The 17,838-nt window shown below is 32.2% G+C and overlaps 1 protein-coding gene across 1 annotated transcript in view; it reads left to right on the top strand.

Annotated features, from left to right (window-relative positions):
* Nucleotides 1-17,838, top strand: part of RYK (receptor like tyrosine kinase) — a 118,690-nt gene that overhangs the window by 11,625 nt on the left and 89,227 nt on the right. The window contains exon 2 of the mRNA XM_051985579.1: nt 14,587-14,708. Coding sequence (XP_051841539.1) covers nt 14,587-14,708 — 122 coding nt within the window. The remainder of the gene's footprint in view (nt 1-14,586; nt 14,709-17,838) is intronic.

The raw sequence follows: 17,838 nt of genomic DNA, 5'->3' as shown, positions 1-17,838 counted from the left end.
AAGAAAGCTAGCTGAGTCCCAAGTGAAGGAGACAGGACTTTGAAAGAGATAATAAAGGATTTGGATTGAAACAAAGGCTGCTCCCAGAGACCCCAAGAAAACCAAACCAAAGAGAACATGACATTTTGGTGCAAATTGATGCAAATATGTTAGAAAGAGCTATATCCCCCATATATAAATGATCAAAAGATAAGAACAGGAAGTTTTTGAAAGAAGGAATGTAAAGTATCAACAGTCATATGATGGAATATGCTAAATCACAATAAGACATATACAAAATAAACAACTCTAGGATCTTAGTTGCATGTCCAATTCATTGATCTGTTTTTTTTTTTTTTTTCATTTTGTTGATGTAAGAATTTAGAGAAATAAAATTTCCCCAAAGTATTATTTTGGTTGCATCCCATAAGTTTTGGTATGTTGTCTCATTGTTTGTCTCTTTAATGAAATGATTATTTCTGTGATTTGTCCTCTGACCCACTTATTCTTCAGGATTAGATTATTCCATTTGATTTTTAACCTATATTTCCACTAACCTTTGTTGAATGTTAAAATTACATTATAATCCATAAAGAATACATTTGATATTTCTGCCTTATTTACATTTGATTTTGAAGTTTCTATATCTTACTACTTGGTTTGTTTTTGTGTAAGTGCCATGTGCCCCTGGGAAAAAGGTATATTCCTTTCTGTTTTCATTCATTTTTTTACAAAGATCTGTCATATCTCACTTTCTTTATATTCTATTCACGTCTTTAGCATCTTTTTTGTTTACTTTTTGGTTGGATTTATTGAGTTCTAAGAGGGGAGATTGAGATCCTCTGTTAGTAGATTTTTTAAGTGTTTCTTCCTATAATTCACTTTATTTCTCCTTTAAGAATTTGAATGCTATATCACTTGATGCATATGTTTGGTATTGATATTGTGTCATTGTCTCTGGTACCTTTTAGCAAGATGTAGTTTTCTTCCTTATCTCTTTTAATTAGATTAATTTTGTCTGAGATCAGGATTGCTGTCCTTGCTTTTTTTTTTTTTTTTTTTTTTTTTAACCTTCAGCTGAAGCATAGCAGATTCTGCACCAGCCCCTTACCTTTACTCTGTGTGTATCCTTCTGCTTCTAGTGTGTTTCTTGTAAACTTTATATTGTAGGATTTGGGGTTTTGATGCCATTCTGCTATCTGCTTCTATTTTGTGAGAGAGTTCATCCCATTACATTCAGAATTATGATTATTAAATGTTTATTTCCTTCCATCCTATTATTTCTCCTTATTTGTTTTCTCTCTCCTTTCACCCTTATCAGTACCTATCTATCCTTTCTTCTGTTGTGCTGTCCTCCTCCTTACTTAATTCCCTTCTTCCCTGTAGGGTAAGACAACTTTCTGTATTCAACATACCAAATATCAAAAGTATTCAACCACTTTGCTTTGTTTTGGACACAACTGTTTAATAAGGCTATAGAAAACTTGCAATATTTCTTAAGTAACATAACTCCTGATAGATTTTCAAAAACAAATATTTACTGGTATCTTTTGTTTTTTACTTCACTTACATTTTGCCTTGTGCTACTACTCCCTTTACCCTCTTCCAAAGAGCCATTTCATATAACAAATAATTTTGAAATATCTGTCAATATAGTGAAAAAAATCTGTTGTATTTAGTGTTCAATACCCATGGACTCTTGCTTCTATAAAGAAGAGTAGGAGGAGGTGTCTGTTTATTCTTTATAATTTCTTAGCATTGTTTCAGGTATTTTTTGTTATTTTTCTTTGCATTTCCATTTTTGTATTGTGCATGTTTTCCATTCTCTGATTATTTCATTTTGCATTCCTTTTTATTTGTGTCTTAAGTGCTTCTCTGTTTCTTAAAAGCACAGAGATATTCCATTATATTCATGGAGCAATTTGTTTATGTATTTCCTACTTTATGGGCATCTATTTTGTTGTCTTTTGACAGCATAATACAATGTTGTATATACATATATATTGTATGTACATATAAAATATGTATATTTTATTTACATTATTCTAAGTTGTTTTTCAGCATGGCTGAACCAATTCATCCCAATAGTACATATGTGTACTTTTCTACAACTCCTGCATTAATTTAAATAGAATTTATAAGGAAAGTTTCATAATTGAAATGGTAATACTTTGCCATTCATATGACATGCGTATATATTTGTGTGTGTATGCATAATAAATTGAAAAATAAAACAATGTTCTTCTGTCTTTGATATATGTAATATTATTCATAACATATTATTGCACCTCATGTATTATATAAACACACACATGCACACTTTTGAAAATGCAAGTACTTAATGTATTGTTGGTGGAGTTGTGAAATGATCCAAACATTCTGGAAAGCAATCTGGAAATGATGCCCAAAGGCCTATAAAACTGTGCATGCTCTTTCATATAGGCAGGAAAAGAACCCACATGTGCAAAAGTATTTGTAGCAGCTCTTTTTGTGGTAGCAAAGAAGTGGATGCCCATTAATCGGGTGGCTGAACAAGTTGTAGTACATGAGGGTAATGGAATATTTTTGTTCTATAAAAAATGATGAACAGGCTGATCATAGAGAGGCCTGGAAAGGTTTACATGAACTGATGCTGAGCACAACAAGCAGAACCAGGAGTACATTGTGTTCATCTGTGAAAGGCATGGTTCTTCTCAATAGTTCAGTGATCCAAAGGAATCTTGGTAGACTGGACAGAAAATGCCATCTGCAACCAGAGAAAGAACTAAGAAACCTGAATGTAAATCAACACATGTTATATTCTCTTCTTTTTTACTGTTTTGTTATCTCTCCCATGATTTTTCCTTTTTGCTTGATTTCTTTCCCAACATAATTCATAAAACAATGTGTATTTAAAATAAACTAAAAAAATACATGTACTTATATTTTAAGTTTCAAAGTTGGAAGACATTGTAGAACTCATCTGGTTCATCCAATTCACATTGAATAATAATAATACTTGACATTCCCATAAGTGTTTTCAAAATACTTTATATCTCTCATTTAAGCCTTCATCCATATTTATAATATAGGTATTATTATTTCTTCTTTTACAGAGATAGAAAATGAATCTACAAATAGTAAGTAAGTGTTGAAAGCAGGACTTGAATTCAGGTTTCCCTGATTCCATGTGAATTCCTGTTTGAAACTTAGGGAGGTTAAGTGATTTTTCCAGTCTCATAGGTAGCATAGATCCAAGCTTCTGACTCCAAATTCAAATTACATCACACATCCTCTCTTGCATTTTTTTATCCCACTCATTTTGTGCCTGCTTGGCCATGAAGCAGAGCAAGTTATACAACACTGTGATTTCTTGAAATAATAGAGATTAGTTAATTTGGAGAGAAGGAAGCACTGGAAGTAAGTTTTAGATGCAGTTTTAGAAGTGTAATAACCACTTATTGCCAACTATGGGAAGGCATTGTATTAGGACTTGAAAAGCACATATGTGAATAGGAAAAAAATGTATTAATTGACTATTTCCTGCTTATGTGTTCTTTGAAGATTATTTATAAATTTGGGAACTTAAATGATATTTTCCTATAGAAGTTATTTAAAAAAAAAGTAATTAGGATTTAATCACCATTGTATTTGAAGTACATTAAACTTTTCATTAAAATAATGCAAAACAATACTATTGTGCATGTGCATTGTTCTTAGCCAGATTCTAAATGCCTAACTTAGGTTATTGGAGATATGGGACTGTAGGAGATAGGAATATGTAGAAAAATGACATCCTGTTTTTCCTTTCACAAAGGGAGATTTAGAAATTATGAGGAACAAAATGTTTCTTCAGATGTTCACATACTAACTATAACATGATTTTTTCTTCCTCAGAATGACTTTTAAAAACTATGCAATTATAAGATTTTATGAAAAGTTATCTTCAATCACCAACAAAACCCAACAGCAAGAGATACAAAGAGAAATTCCATTCAGAATAACTGTTGATAGCATAAAATATTTGGGAATCTATCTACCAAAGGAAAGTCAGGAATTATATGAGCAAAATTACAAAAAAGTCTCCACACAAATAAAGTCAGACTTAAATAATTGGAAAAATATTAAGTGCTCTTGGATAGGCCGAGCGAATATAATAAAGATGACAATACTCCCTAAACTAATCTATTTATTTAGTGCTATACCAATCAGACTTCCAAGAAAGTATTTTAATGATCTAGAAAAAATAACAACAAAATTCATATGGAACAATAAAAAGTCGAGAATCTCAAGGGAATTAATGAAAAAAAAAATCAAATAAAGGTGGCCTAGCTGTACCTGATCTAAAATTATATTATAAAGCAGCAGTCACCAAAACCATTTGGTATTGGCTAAGAAATAGATTAGTTGATCAGTGGAAAAGGTTAGGTTCACAAGACAGAATAGTCAATTATAGCAGTCTAGTGTTTGACAAACGCAAAGATCCTAACGTTTGGGATAAGAATTCATTATTTGATAAAAACTGCTGGGATAACTGGAAATTAGTATGGAAGAAATTAAGCATGGACCCACACTTAACACCATATACCAAGATAAGATCAAAATGGGTCCATGACCTAGGCATAAATAACGAGATTATAAATAAATTAGAGGAATATAGGATAGTTTATCTCTCAGACTTGTGGAGGAGAAAGAAATTTGTGACCAAAGATGAACTAGAGACCATTACTGATCACAAAATAGAAAATTTTGATTATATCAAATTAAAAAGCCTTTGTACAAACAAAACTAATGCAAACAAGATTAGAAGGGAAGCAACAAACTGGGAAAACATCTTCACAATTAAAGGTTCTGATAAAGGTCTCATTTCCAAAAATATAGAGAACTGACTCAAATTTATAAGAAATCAAGCCATTCTCCAATTGATAAATGGTCAAAGGATATGAACAGACAATTTTCAGAGGATGAAATTGAAACTATTACCACTCATATGAAAGAGTGTTCCAAATCATTATTGATCAGAGAAATGCAAATTAAGACAACTCTGAGATACCACTACACACCTGTCAGATTGGCTAAGATGATAGGAAAAAATAATGATGAATGTTGGAGGGGATGCGGGAAAACTGGGACACTGATGCATTGTTGATGGAGTTGTGAACGAATCCAACCATTCTGGAGAGCAATCTGGAATTATGCCCCAAAAGTTATCAAATTGTGCATACCCTTTGATCCAGCAATGTTTCTATTGGACTTATCTCCCAAAGAAATACTAAAGAAGGGAAAGGGACCTGTATGTGCCAAAATGTTTGTGGCAGCCCTGTTTGTAGTGGCTAGAAACTGGAAATTGAATGGATGCCCATCAATTGGAGAATGGCTGGGTGAATTGTGGTATATGAATGTTATGGAATATTATTGTTCTGTAAGAAATGACCAGCAGGATGAATACAGAGAGGCTTGGCGAGACTTACATGAACTGATGCTAAGTGAAATGAGCAGAACCAGGAGATCATTATACACTTCGATAACGATATTGTATGAAGATGTATTCTGATGGAAGTGGATTTCTTTGACAAAGAGACCTAACTGAGCTTCAATTGATAAATGATGGACAGAAGCAGCTACACCCAAAGAAAGAACACTGGGAAATGAATGCGAACTATCTGCATCTTTGTTTTTCTTTCTGGGTTATTTTTACTTTCTGAATCCAATTCTCCCTGTGCAACAAGAGAACTGTTCAGTTCTGCAAACATATATTGTATCTAGGATATACTGCAACATATCTAACATATATAGGACTGCTTGCCATCTAGGGGAGGGGGTGAAGGAAGGGAGGGGAAAAATTGGAACAGAAATGAGTGCAAGGGATAATGTTGTAAAAAAATTACCCTGGCATGGATTCTGTCAATATAAAGTTATTATTAAATAAAATAAAAGAAAATATTAAAAAAAAAGAAAAGAAAACTTATCTTCAAGTTCAGATCATCACAAGTTCTATATACTGAGGACAATAAACAAGACTCACATTTCTGTTGATGGAGGTATAATTCTTAAAAGAACAGACTACCCTCTTTCCTTATATGATGGATGACTTTTGATCTAGAAGTTGGTAAATGTGTTTTGTTTTGATTATATCTCAGAGGATTTGAATTAGTCTCTGGATTTAGTACAACCTGTTTATTTAGTTACTTTATTTTTACTTAGGCAATTGGGGTTAAGTGACTTGCCTACAGTCACACAGTTAGGAAATTTTAAGTGTCTGAGATCAGATTTGAACTCAGATTCTCCTGATTTCAGGGCTGGTGCTCTAACCACTATGCCAACTAGCTGCCCCCTGTTTATATATTTATTGATAGAGATGGGGATGCATCTCTGTTTGTTGAAAAATTCAGAATATAGAGTATGGTGCAGAGTCTATTGTGTTAATTATTCTATCCATCATCATGTTTTATACATAAAAAGTAAATTTTTGAATGAATTAACAAAGGAACTTGTAAAGATATGGAGGTTAGAAGGTATACCTTTGACGTGGGACCTAGAGATTCCTTAAAAAATAAGCATATTTAAACTATGTTTTTAAAATTATGGTAAGCATAAATTTGTGAGAAAAACAAGTTATAACCAATAGATTTTTAGTGTTTCTAATGACATGTTGTTACATATTCATTTCCCTGAATTTTCTTATTTCTCTTAATTCATTTTGTTGAAAACATTTTTCCCAATAGTTTGACATTTCATATTATTATCATCTATAAATATTCTTTACATAAGAAAAGATGTTTTTCAGCAGTGGAAACAAATAATAGTACTTCCCTTTTCTTCCTTTCAGTCACAGTAGTTGCTGTGAGAGAGCTGAAAGAACTAATAGATGTAAAATGGGATCTGAAGTTTTGGGATTTATGTATATAGACTTTAGGAGTGATAGAGATACTGATTCTCACTCTTCTTTTCCACCTTGCATCAGGATTCTTGAAACTCAAGACCTTAAGATTCTTTTTAAATTTAGGTTATTGATCTGGATCACTAACAAAAGTTAGAGAAATTATGGTTGTTAATGAAAATACAGAATGTCTATTGGTTGGATGATTCTAGTCTTCATTGAAATTACCTGTAACATACAATGAAAAGTAAATGTTTGAATGTAGGGTATATATTTGGTATGATTGTATGCAAATGTATCTAACTCCTGATTTTTGGAGGGCTTTTTATTTTGAAAAATAACCCTAGAGAAGATTTATTTAGGTAAAATCATTAGTTATTAAAATAAATTTTTCTTCATTTTGAACTTACAAAGAATCCAAAAAGAGCATTTATAAACACTGAACACCTGCAAGAGTACATGAAAACATAAATTTGCGTTTTATATTTCTTTAAAAGAAATAATAAATTGCACACACACACACACACACACACACACACACACACACACACACATATAAACTGCCCCCTATCTATATTTATTTACTTTTGAACTTTTCCATGCATTTAAAAAAGTTTCCCTGAACTTTTTTTATTATTGTTATTACTGCTACCTTCCCCTATTAAAAAATAAGAAATAAATAAAAAGTTTGTAATAAATAAACATAATCAAGCAAAACAAAGCTATATAATGGCAGGATCAAAAAATATATCTGTCTTTCAGTACCTTTAGTATTTCATCTGTTAGGAGGTGGGTAACAAGTTTCCTCTTGTCTTCTGGAATCATGATCAATTATTGCTTTGATTATAGTTCTTAAGTCTTTCAAAGTTATTTTTCTTTCTGGTGTTGTCCTTGTTTATTCTTTTGGTTTTCACTTTTTTGTATATTCATAATCTTCAGGATTCTTTGAAATTGTCTTTATCATTTATTTTTCAGGACTTAATTGTCACTTATCATTTCTTATGAGGGAATAGTATTCCTATACATTAGTATTCTGTAGTTCAGTCATTCCTCAATTGCTGTGTGCCTTTTTAGATTCCAGATTTTCCCTCCTCCTTTCTGAGATCAACTCACCTCTCTTATCTCCTTTCTGAATCAAGACATTTGTTTTGCTTAAGACTTATTTCCTCCTTGGAGTTGTCCTCTCTTTTGATACTCCTGCAGTCCAGTCCTCTTCCCTGATATTTCTACACAAAACTGTATGTACATTTGTATTTAACTTTTCCTTGTCCAGTTCATATATGAGTGGGGTTCATCAGTTGTTTTCTTCTGCAATCCTTTCTTCCATGTCTGTGACAACCGCTAGCACCTCAGAATCAGCTGGAGTCAGGATAAGCAAAAGTTCTCAGTCTTTATTCTTGGTCCTTAGGTGCAGGATTGAACAGGATGGAAGCAGAATCTCTGCGACCACTTTCTCCCTTGTCTACCGCCAAGTGTGACTCTGGCTAATCTTACTCCACCCCTAGTTCCTCCTACAATCCTTTATATATATACCAATCATTGAGCCAGCATGGATAGTGGAAAGGACCATTTTCCAAGCATATGCCTATAGAGTATTGTCCAAATGGTAGTTAGCCTCAAGTGCTCAGCAGTCCTGACCTCAGTGCATCGGTTCAATAGTTTCAGCCCTCTACACATGTCCATTTGGATATTCTTCTCATACGTTTCAACTATGAGAAATAAAGTTCTAACCTCTTCTTCCTTTTTATATTCCATTTTTAAAGTTCTCTTAAAAGAGAATTAATCCATATAGTGCAGTAAGAAATAATGAAAATGATAAATACAAAGAAGCATAGAAAAATGTATTTGAATTGTTATAGTATGAAGTAGGCAGAACCAAGAAAATATAGTGATTATAACACTGTAAATGGAAAGAACTTCCTTTTCCCATAGATCAGAAGTGAGTGCTGCAAAATTATAGGGAACAAGAATGACTTGAAAGAAGAGAGAGGAGAAAGCACTCCCATCTTACATTTTGCAGAGTTGGGAGGACTGCAAGTATTCCACATTGTATATTTTTTATATTTTTGAGGGATTTATTTATTGATTGAATATGCTGATTTTCCCCTCTTTTTGCCTTTTGTAATATGATTTTTTAAAATTAATTAATTTATTTAATATTTTCCCCTTCCTTTCCTATCCTCCTAATTATATTCAAAACAATTTTGTTACATTTCTAAGTTTTTTTAGTTCTAATTTACTACTTTATAGCTACCCACAATTAAGAACATTTATATAATGTTATATATAGAAAACATTTCCATAGCAGTCAGATTGTGAAAGAATGTCCCACCCTACTGAAAATATAAACACTCAAGAAAAATTAAGTTAAAAATAGAGAAATAGAGAAATAAGAGAATGCTCTGATTTGTATTCAAACACAGTCAGTTCCTTCTCTGGGTATGGATAGGATTTTTCATCATAAGTCCTTCAGAGTAGTTGTGGATAATTGTGCTACTGAGAATAACAAAGTCATTTACAGCCGGTCATCCCAAGACATTTGTATGCAGTATATTTTGCGCTGTTCATGGCTTTCCAGGTTTTTTTTCCCCTTGAGCATCCTGATTATTATTTCTTAGAGAACCATAATATTCCATCAGAGAAACTTGCTTCAAAAATTGTTTTACAATTACTATTGATAATTGTATTTTCCCTCATTTATTCTATTTTTCCTTTTACCCTCTTCTTCACTCCCTCCCCCAATATGCCCTCTCTTTTATCACTGCCTCTCCCCTTCCCATATTCCATTTCCCTCCTATTTTCCTGAAGGTATTTATATCTATTGATATAAATATCCCTATTGAGTATGTATATTATTTCCTATTTGTCACATCTGATGAGAAGAAGATTCACTCATCACTCTCTTTTCCCCCTCTTCCCATCCACTGAAAAATCTTTTCTTGTCTCTCTTTTATGGCAGATAACTTGCAACATTCTACATCTCCCTTTCCCTTTCTCCTAATATATTCTTCTTTTCCTCCTTAATTTCATCATTTAAAAAAAAGAGATATTATCCCTTCATATTCAACTCATACCTGTGTCATTTATTTATACTCTTTCTACTGCCACAATAATGAGAATATATTCTAATGAGTTATCATCCTTCCATGTAGGAATGTAAACAGATAAGCCTTAAGTTCCTTATGATAGCGTTTTCCTGATTACCTTCTTATGTTTCCCCAGAATCCTGCATTTGAAAATCATATTGCTTGAGAATCCTCTGTTTCATTGAATGGCTACTTTTTCCTCTGAAGGATTATACTCAGTTTTGCTGAGGTGACTTTTGGTTGCAATCCATTGCACTCTGGAGTATCAAGTTCCAAGCTCTCCAGTCCTTTAATGTATAAGCTACTAAATTTTGTGTTTTCCTGATTGTGATTCCACTATACTTGAATTGTATCTTTCTGAATGCTTACAATATTTTTTCCTTAATCTGGGATTTCCTTAATCTGGAATTTGGTTATAATATTCCTAGGGGTTTTTATTTTGGGATCTCTTTCAGGAGGTAATTGGTGGATTCTTTCAATTTCTATTTTACCCTCTGATCTAGAATATCAGAACAGTTTTCCTTGATAGTCCAGGCTCTTTTTTTTTGATCATGACTTTTAGGTAGACCAATAATTTTAAAATTAACTCTCCTGAATCTATTTTCCATTGGAAAAACAATGAGATATTTCACATTTTTTCTATTATTATTATTTTTTTACTCTTTTGGTTTTGATTTATTGTAACTTGATTTTTCATGAAGTTATTAGTTTCTATTTGCCCACTTCTTTTTTTTAAGGAATTATTTTCCTTAGTGAGCTTTTGTACCTCCTTTTCCAATCTGCCAATTTTGCTTTTGAAAACATTTTTTGTCTTCATTAGCTTTTTGTATTTCCTTTGTACCTCTTTCATTTCTTTCCCTAATTTTTCATCTGTCACTCTTACTTCATTTTCAAAGTCCCTTTTGAGCTCTTCCATGGCCTGAGCCCAATTTTTATTTTTCTTGGAGGCTTTGGATGAAGGAGCTTTGACTTTGTTATTATCTTCTGTATGTGTGTTTTGATCCTTCTTGTTACCATAATAACTTTCAAAGGTCAGAAACGTTTTTGTTTTCTGCTAATTTTCCTAGCCTATTACTCTGTTTTAACTCTTTTGTTTCCAGGGTAGAGAGTGCATTGTTCTAGGCTTCAGGGGTTTTATGCAGCTATTTTCAGAAATTCTCTAGGAATTTGACCATAAGTACTTTTTTTCTGCTTTGGAGCTGTTAGGTGTGTCCCTGTCCCACTCTAGTGTAAGATCTAATGTGCTGGTAGAGGCTGGGGCTCTGGCTCTGCTGACAAGGGCTGGGCTGGGACAGCACAACATATTCCTACCTTGTTGTTACAGACCCTCTCCACCTTCCTTGGAATCCTAGAACTGAGAGATCCAGAAGCCTCCAACACTGTGGCTGATTCAGGTCCCACCTCAATGACAGTGGGGTCTGTGTCAGAATTGAGCCTGGGGCTGGGGCTGCAAGTTGGATTCCCACCTTGGTATTACAGATCTTTGTTGCTGAGCTACAAGCCACTTTTGGCTGGAAAAGGTGCTACTGTGTTTTCTGGGGTATCTTGATGCTCTAAAATTTGCCTGATGTCATTATTTAAAAGAATTTGGAACAATTTGGGAGAGAGGTTGGGCCAGTTCTTGCCTTTATTCTACCATCTTGGCTCTGCCTACAGTGCTATTTTTTATATGGAATAACTCTCAGAGAAGAAAAGGGGAGAAGGTTCCTGGAGGAAAGAACAATGTTGATATAAAAAACAAAAGACACTAATTTAAAAAAATTTTTTTTAAAAAAACTCATGTTTGAGAATTTTTTCTGACTCTAAAAAGATTCTTCTGGTAGAACATAAAACATAACTCATGAATAGAACAGTAAAGTACCAAATAATATTGTATGGAACTCTTTTTGATACACAAGCTAGATGAGTTGATGCTTCATTTTGCTTTATACTAGTATTTTAAATTTAAATATTTCTTCTAATGGGGAAAGTGGTGTGTAGATCTAACATTTACTTAGTGATTCTGCAATATTAGTTTTATAGGGAATTTTCTGTGTTTAGCTTGGGTACATCTAACTTTAATAAATCTTGGGGAACAAATATATATTTTACTATATCTTTTATCCTTAATAATTCCTTAAACAAATTAGAAATACCTTAATGATGTTAGCTTGAGCTAGCAGAGCATTGAATTTGGAGCCTGGAAAAAAAACAAAAAACAAGAGCGTGTATCTTTAGAACAGAGAATAAAAATTATATGACTCAGTATAGTAGAAATAAATAAGAAATTTAGTGGATTTGGTAATTCTGAAGTTACCTCTAACAAAATGAGCACCTAGTTTTATTTAGTATTCAATTTTGTTAATTTTTTAATTTTCAAAATTTATATTTTTGGTGTTAATTAGGGTCAAATTCTTTTGTAGTTGCATATCCAATTTTCCTTTTTAATCTATCCCTTTTTAAATTGATTAAAGTGTTTAGAAATAAACATTTTCCTTTTAAAGAAAAAGGCCTTTATCTCAATTTTTTATTTGTTTTCTCATTATTGTCCATTGTTCCAATGCATTTACTGGTTGTTGTTATGATTTGTTTTTTGACCCAACACTTCTAAAGGATTTAGTTATTTTTCTTCCATGGGCCTTTTAAAAATATAATTTTTATTTCAACGTGATTAATAAAGAATGTATTTAATATTAATGCTTTTTTGCTCATTTGTGAGTTTTTAATATCCTAATTAATCAATACATGATCAGTTTTAGAAAGGTGCTATGAACAATCAAAAAGTAGAAAAATTCAGGTTTTTTTTTTTTTTTTTAAATTTGGGCCCTAAATTTCTGTCTTGTTTATTTTTATTTTTATTTTTGGTTTAGACTTCTCTAGCTCTAAAAGGGATACATCTATAATAATGTCTTATTTCTCCCTACTACTTTTCCTTTGAGTATTTAGATGCTACATAAATGTCAAATGATAATATTAATCTGTTCTGCCTTTCAGCAAAATGTAGTTTCCACTCTTTATTGCTTATAATTAAGTCTCTCTTCTCCACACACCCTTTCTTGTTGCAGTGCCTTGTATGAGATCACGGTTGCTACTTTTGCATTTTTGAATTCAACTGACACAGAATAGATTTTTCTTCACCCCTTTCTTTTAACTCTGTCAATCTTTCTTTCAGATGCATCTGTCTTATACATATATGGTTGGATTCTGCTTTCTGATCTATTCTATCTCTTCTCTTTTACAAGTGTGTATGTGTATGTATGTATGTGTGTATGTGTGTGTCTGTCTGTCTACATATCTTTATAAACTTTAAAGTGGCATATAAATGCTATTATTGTTATCATGTACATCTCATTCATTTTCACAGTTATGATCTTTAATTGTATATTTCCCTCCATACTATATTCTCTTACACTTTTTACTTTTTTTGTCCCTCACTTCCTCTTCCATCACAGATGCCTACTTTTAATTTTCTTCATTCTTCAAATTTAGTTTGCTTATAACTCCCAGAATCTATGTTGTCTTACTCCTTCCTTTACTTTCTCATTATTCCTTCTTGTTTCTATATTCACTTGAATGTATTTATCTTCTCTTTCTCTTTCTAGATAGAAGTGTATTCTATTTTTCTTTGATCAGTTCATTTGAAAGTAAGGTTCAAGTGATGTCCGTTCCCCGCATCCTTTTACTCCTATATATAGATTTCTGCTTGTATACCACAACTATGTGTTTTCCCTACCTTTGCTCCTTGATTTTTTCATTTATTCTTTGCCCCAGCTCCCAATCTTTTCTTTTAAGAGCATCAGGTTTTAAAACCTTTGTAATAGTCTCTAATTTGATTGAGTTACTTTGGGATCTCTGAAACTTTTAGGATTCTCAAAGTATACTTATATCATCTTTCCTACTGCACATTAATTCATTCTGCTATTGGTTGCAAAGCAGGATCCTTTTCAAGGCTTTTACTTCAAACTAAGTGTTTTGTGATAGAAACAATGCTAAAGTAGCATTTAAAAAAATTCTAAGTGTCTGTTCTGAGTGTCTGTTTTGTGATAAAAGTAGCCAGGGTAACTGTTTTAAAGAATTTGTATTTGGAAGTAGCACAATAGTCTTCTTTTTCAACTCCTTTTCACTTTTTTTGGTTTTAACCCCCTCCCCCTCCATTCCTATACCTCCATTTTGTTTTCTTTTCATACTCCAACTTGAAACTTAATACAGAGTGATATAGTTTGAAACAAATGCATTCCTAATCACCTTTTTATTAAGCAAATTGAAGACAAGATTTAAGAACCTGCTCAGTTTACTTATTATCACCACCATCGTCACTGAGAGGTCTTGAAAATGAAAAGTGATCTTCATAGATTTGTATAATTTTATAGATAGAGAAGAGTTTATTAGATAATGGCTTATATGAATTAAATATCTAATATTTTGCAATTTGATTTGACTAGTGAATAGGCTGAAAAGGTAGAGTGTGCTTAGAATTGTAAGGTCTTAAAAGACAGGATAAATTTTGATTTTATTTAGTAGGGAGAGAAAATTATTAAACAATTTTGAATAGAAAAGTGACATAATTAGAGAGCTGCACAAAGAAGATTGATCTGTCGGGTAAATAGCAATAAGTTGTGCTTATTATTAACCTACTTTATATAAATTCCTTTTTTCACCATTTTCTCATTCTTGTTTTTCTAGGTATTGATGCAGAACTTTATTATGTGAGAAATGATCTTATTAATCACTACGCACTATCCTTTAACCTGCTAGTACCCAGTGATACCAATTACCTTCACTTCACATGGTATGCTAAATCCAAGGTAAGAAAATAATTAACCTATGTGAGTTTATGATTATAGGGGAATAAATAAATATTAATGAAACATGATTTTTAAGGAGATGAAATCTGTGGTTCTGAATCAAGAACAATTTTTAGAACATTCAGAAAAGATGGTTTTGCTTGTTTTCCAGTTTAAAGGACTTCTACAGAAGGATAAATCTATGACCAATTTGGTGTTTTAGATTTTAAGTCTATTCTTTTTATAGTTTCCCCAAAACCTAGAAATTCATTGGTTTAGATTATTAAAATATCTCAGGTATTATTAACTTCTTGAGCTTTTCAGACTTTGATGATTATCTTAATTAAAAAAAAGGTAAATGCTGACCCAGTAAGTTACCATATGTTTCAGAAAATAGCTTCTTATTTGAAGAACTTAGAGACAATGTTTAAAAGATCTGTTCAATTAACACAAAATTGAGTGCCTCCTCTGCTCCAAACATGATGCTAGAGATACAGGTTCAAAAAATAAAGCAACCCATTGTCTTAAAGAACTTCTATTCTAGTGGAGGAGACAAGTACATGTATAAGTATATGAAGAATAAATATAATCATTCATTTGTCAGTAAATATTAAGAGCCTATTATGTGCCAGGAAATTTTATAAAGGTAAACGAAAGTTGTTGCTCTCAAGGAATTTACAGTCTAATTGAGGAGATACCACAGAAACATCTGTACAAACAGGATATGTTTAGGATAAATTGGAGCTAATCAAGAAATAAGGTACTAAAATTAAAGAGGGATTAGAGAAGCCTTCCTATAGAAGGTAGAATTTTAATTAGGACTCGAAGGAAGCCAGAATTTGGAGAGGAGATGGAAAATATTCCATGAATAGAAGGAAAATCAGTGCAAATTCTGATTCAGGAGATGAAGTGTCTTGTATGAAGAACAATGAAGAGGCTAGTGTCAGTAGATTGAAAGTATGTTGGGAGTGGAGAACTGAAGGAGGAAGGGATAAACAATGGTCAGTATAAAATCACTGTAATGAAAATTTTGTGTGGGAGGAGAATAGAGAAGACTAGTTTGAATTAAAATGAACAAGAGAAGGAATAACATTCAATGAGACTAGAAACACTAGAATCGGAAGTTAAGTTCAAGTTGTGAAAGATTTTAAACATGTTTAAACATATTCAGTTAGCATATGTTCTGTAGTTGGTAATTCACTTATTGTTCTTTGTTAGTAATTATGAGGAAATAGCATTGCATTTTGAGGGCAAAAAATAATCTTACACATATATTTGTAACTAAGGTTTAAATAATACATGTAGCAGCTCAGGCTAGGAGGGAATATACCAGTATATAAATCACCAGTGGTTGAAACTCATTTGTTTATGGAATTTCATTAAATACTTGTATCTCTTGAATCAATTCTGACATTTTTCATAGTGATTTTTAATGGTGAGTACGCTTTCTATGGTTAACTTTGTTAATATCGTTGATTTTGCTAATAGGTTATTTAAGTGCTTTTTTCTTGTGCAGAGAGGGCAGCTGAAAATGAAGACAATAGAGCATTTAGTGATTGATATAACCCAACAGCTATTCATGTTAAAAAAAATGTATTTCTTGGAAAAGCAAAACATTGTGAAGATATATTTCATGATGGGTTCTAAATAGGATTGGAAAGAAGGCCCTTGAGCCCCTGAGGGTACTTACCCAATTACTTCTGAATGACATAACTAGTTTGTTACTTACTAGCAGAAATTACTTTCAATTGTCAGAGCAAGAAATTTCCACCTAAAAAGTTTTAAGGGTTTTTTTGGGGGGTAGGTAAGAGGGTAAACTCAAAATCAAAAGGTTTTGGATATAAATCAATTTTTATTGTTTTATTTTTAGTCTCTAAGACTTTCAATAACAATTAGATCTGTTTAACTTAGGTTCTCTTTGTTATATGTATAGCTTCTATGCATTTCTAGGAACTCTGGATACTTTGTATTGCCAAGTGTTCACAAAATAGTAGCTAAATAAAATTGAGATAGTTGATATTATTTTAACTGTTCTGAGTATCCTTTTAGGTAATATGAATGAGATTGCGTTTAAGACATTTGACCCAATCTGGTCTATCTGAAGGACTTAAAAGTGGCATGCTGTCATTACCTAGCAAATACATACACATATATATCCTTTTGAACTCTTTCTCCTTATTTTGTTGTCCACTCCCCTTCTTTTTGTTCCTCCCTCCATACTACCTGCTATTGATAGCTATATATACATATGTGCATATACATATATATACACACACATATATGCATGTATGCATGTATACAAATATACATATAAGCATTACCTGGACTTTACTGATTCTCACCACCAAAAAAAGTTGCTGACCCATAGTGTAGTAGATGTTCTTTGTTGGTATCTGTAAGGAACAAAGTAAAGGAAGGACCTAAAACCTTTAAGTTAGTGATTATTTTAGGTTATTGTTCTCTTAGTTTAAACAGTTGCCTTTTCTTTTCTTTTTTTGTGTATTATTTCTTATTTATATTATTTTCAAATTACATTTAAAAGTAATTTTTTTTAACAGTTTTTTAAAATTTTGAGTTGCAGATTCTCTCCTTCCTCCCTTTCCCCATCAGTGAGGTGGTGAGCAATTTGGTAAAGACTATAAATGTGTAGTCAATGCAAAACAGATTTCTATATTGGTCATGTTGTGAAATACAGACCAAGAAAAAAAAAGTGTGTTTCTGTTTCCATTCAGACTCTTAATAGTTCTTTCTCTGAAGAGAGAATATTTTTCATTTTAAGTTCTTTGGGATTGTCTTTAGATCATTTTGCATTGCTGAGAATAGCTAAGTCATTTACAATTCATCATTGTTCAAGATATCTGTTACTGTGTATAGTATTGTTCAGATTTTGCTCATTTCACTTTGTATAAATTAACATTAAGTCTTTATGGGTTTTTCTGGAAGCATCCTACTCATCATTTCTTACAGCACAATAGTATTACATTAGTCTTGTACCAAAACTTGTTCAGCCATTCCTCAGTAGATGGGAATTCCACTTTTTTGCCATCACAAAAAGAACTGCTAGCAATATTTTTATAAATATAGGTCCTTTACCTCCCCCCTCTTTTTCTCTTATTAATGGACATCTCCTCAGTTTCTAATTCTTTTCCTC

Source organism: Antechinus flavipes, chromosome 3, assembly GCF_016432865.1.
Source record: "Antechinus flavipes isolate AdamAnt ecotype Samford, QLD, Australia chromosome 3, AdamAnt_v2, whole genome shotgun sequence".
Lineage (NCBI taxonomy): Eukaryota > Metazoa > Chordata > Mammalia > Dasyuromorphia > Dasyuridae > Antechinus > Antechinus flavipes.
This window is presented reverse-complemented; position numbering and strand designations above follow the sequence as displayed.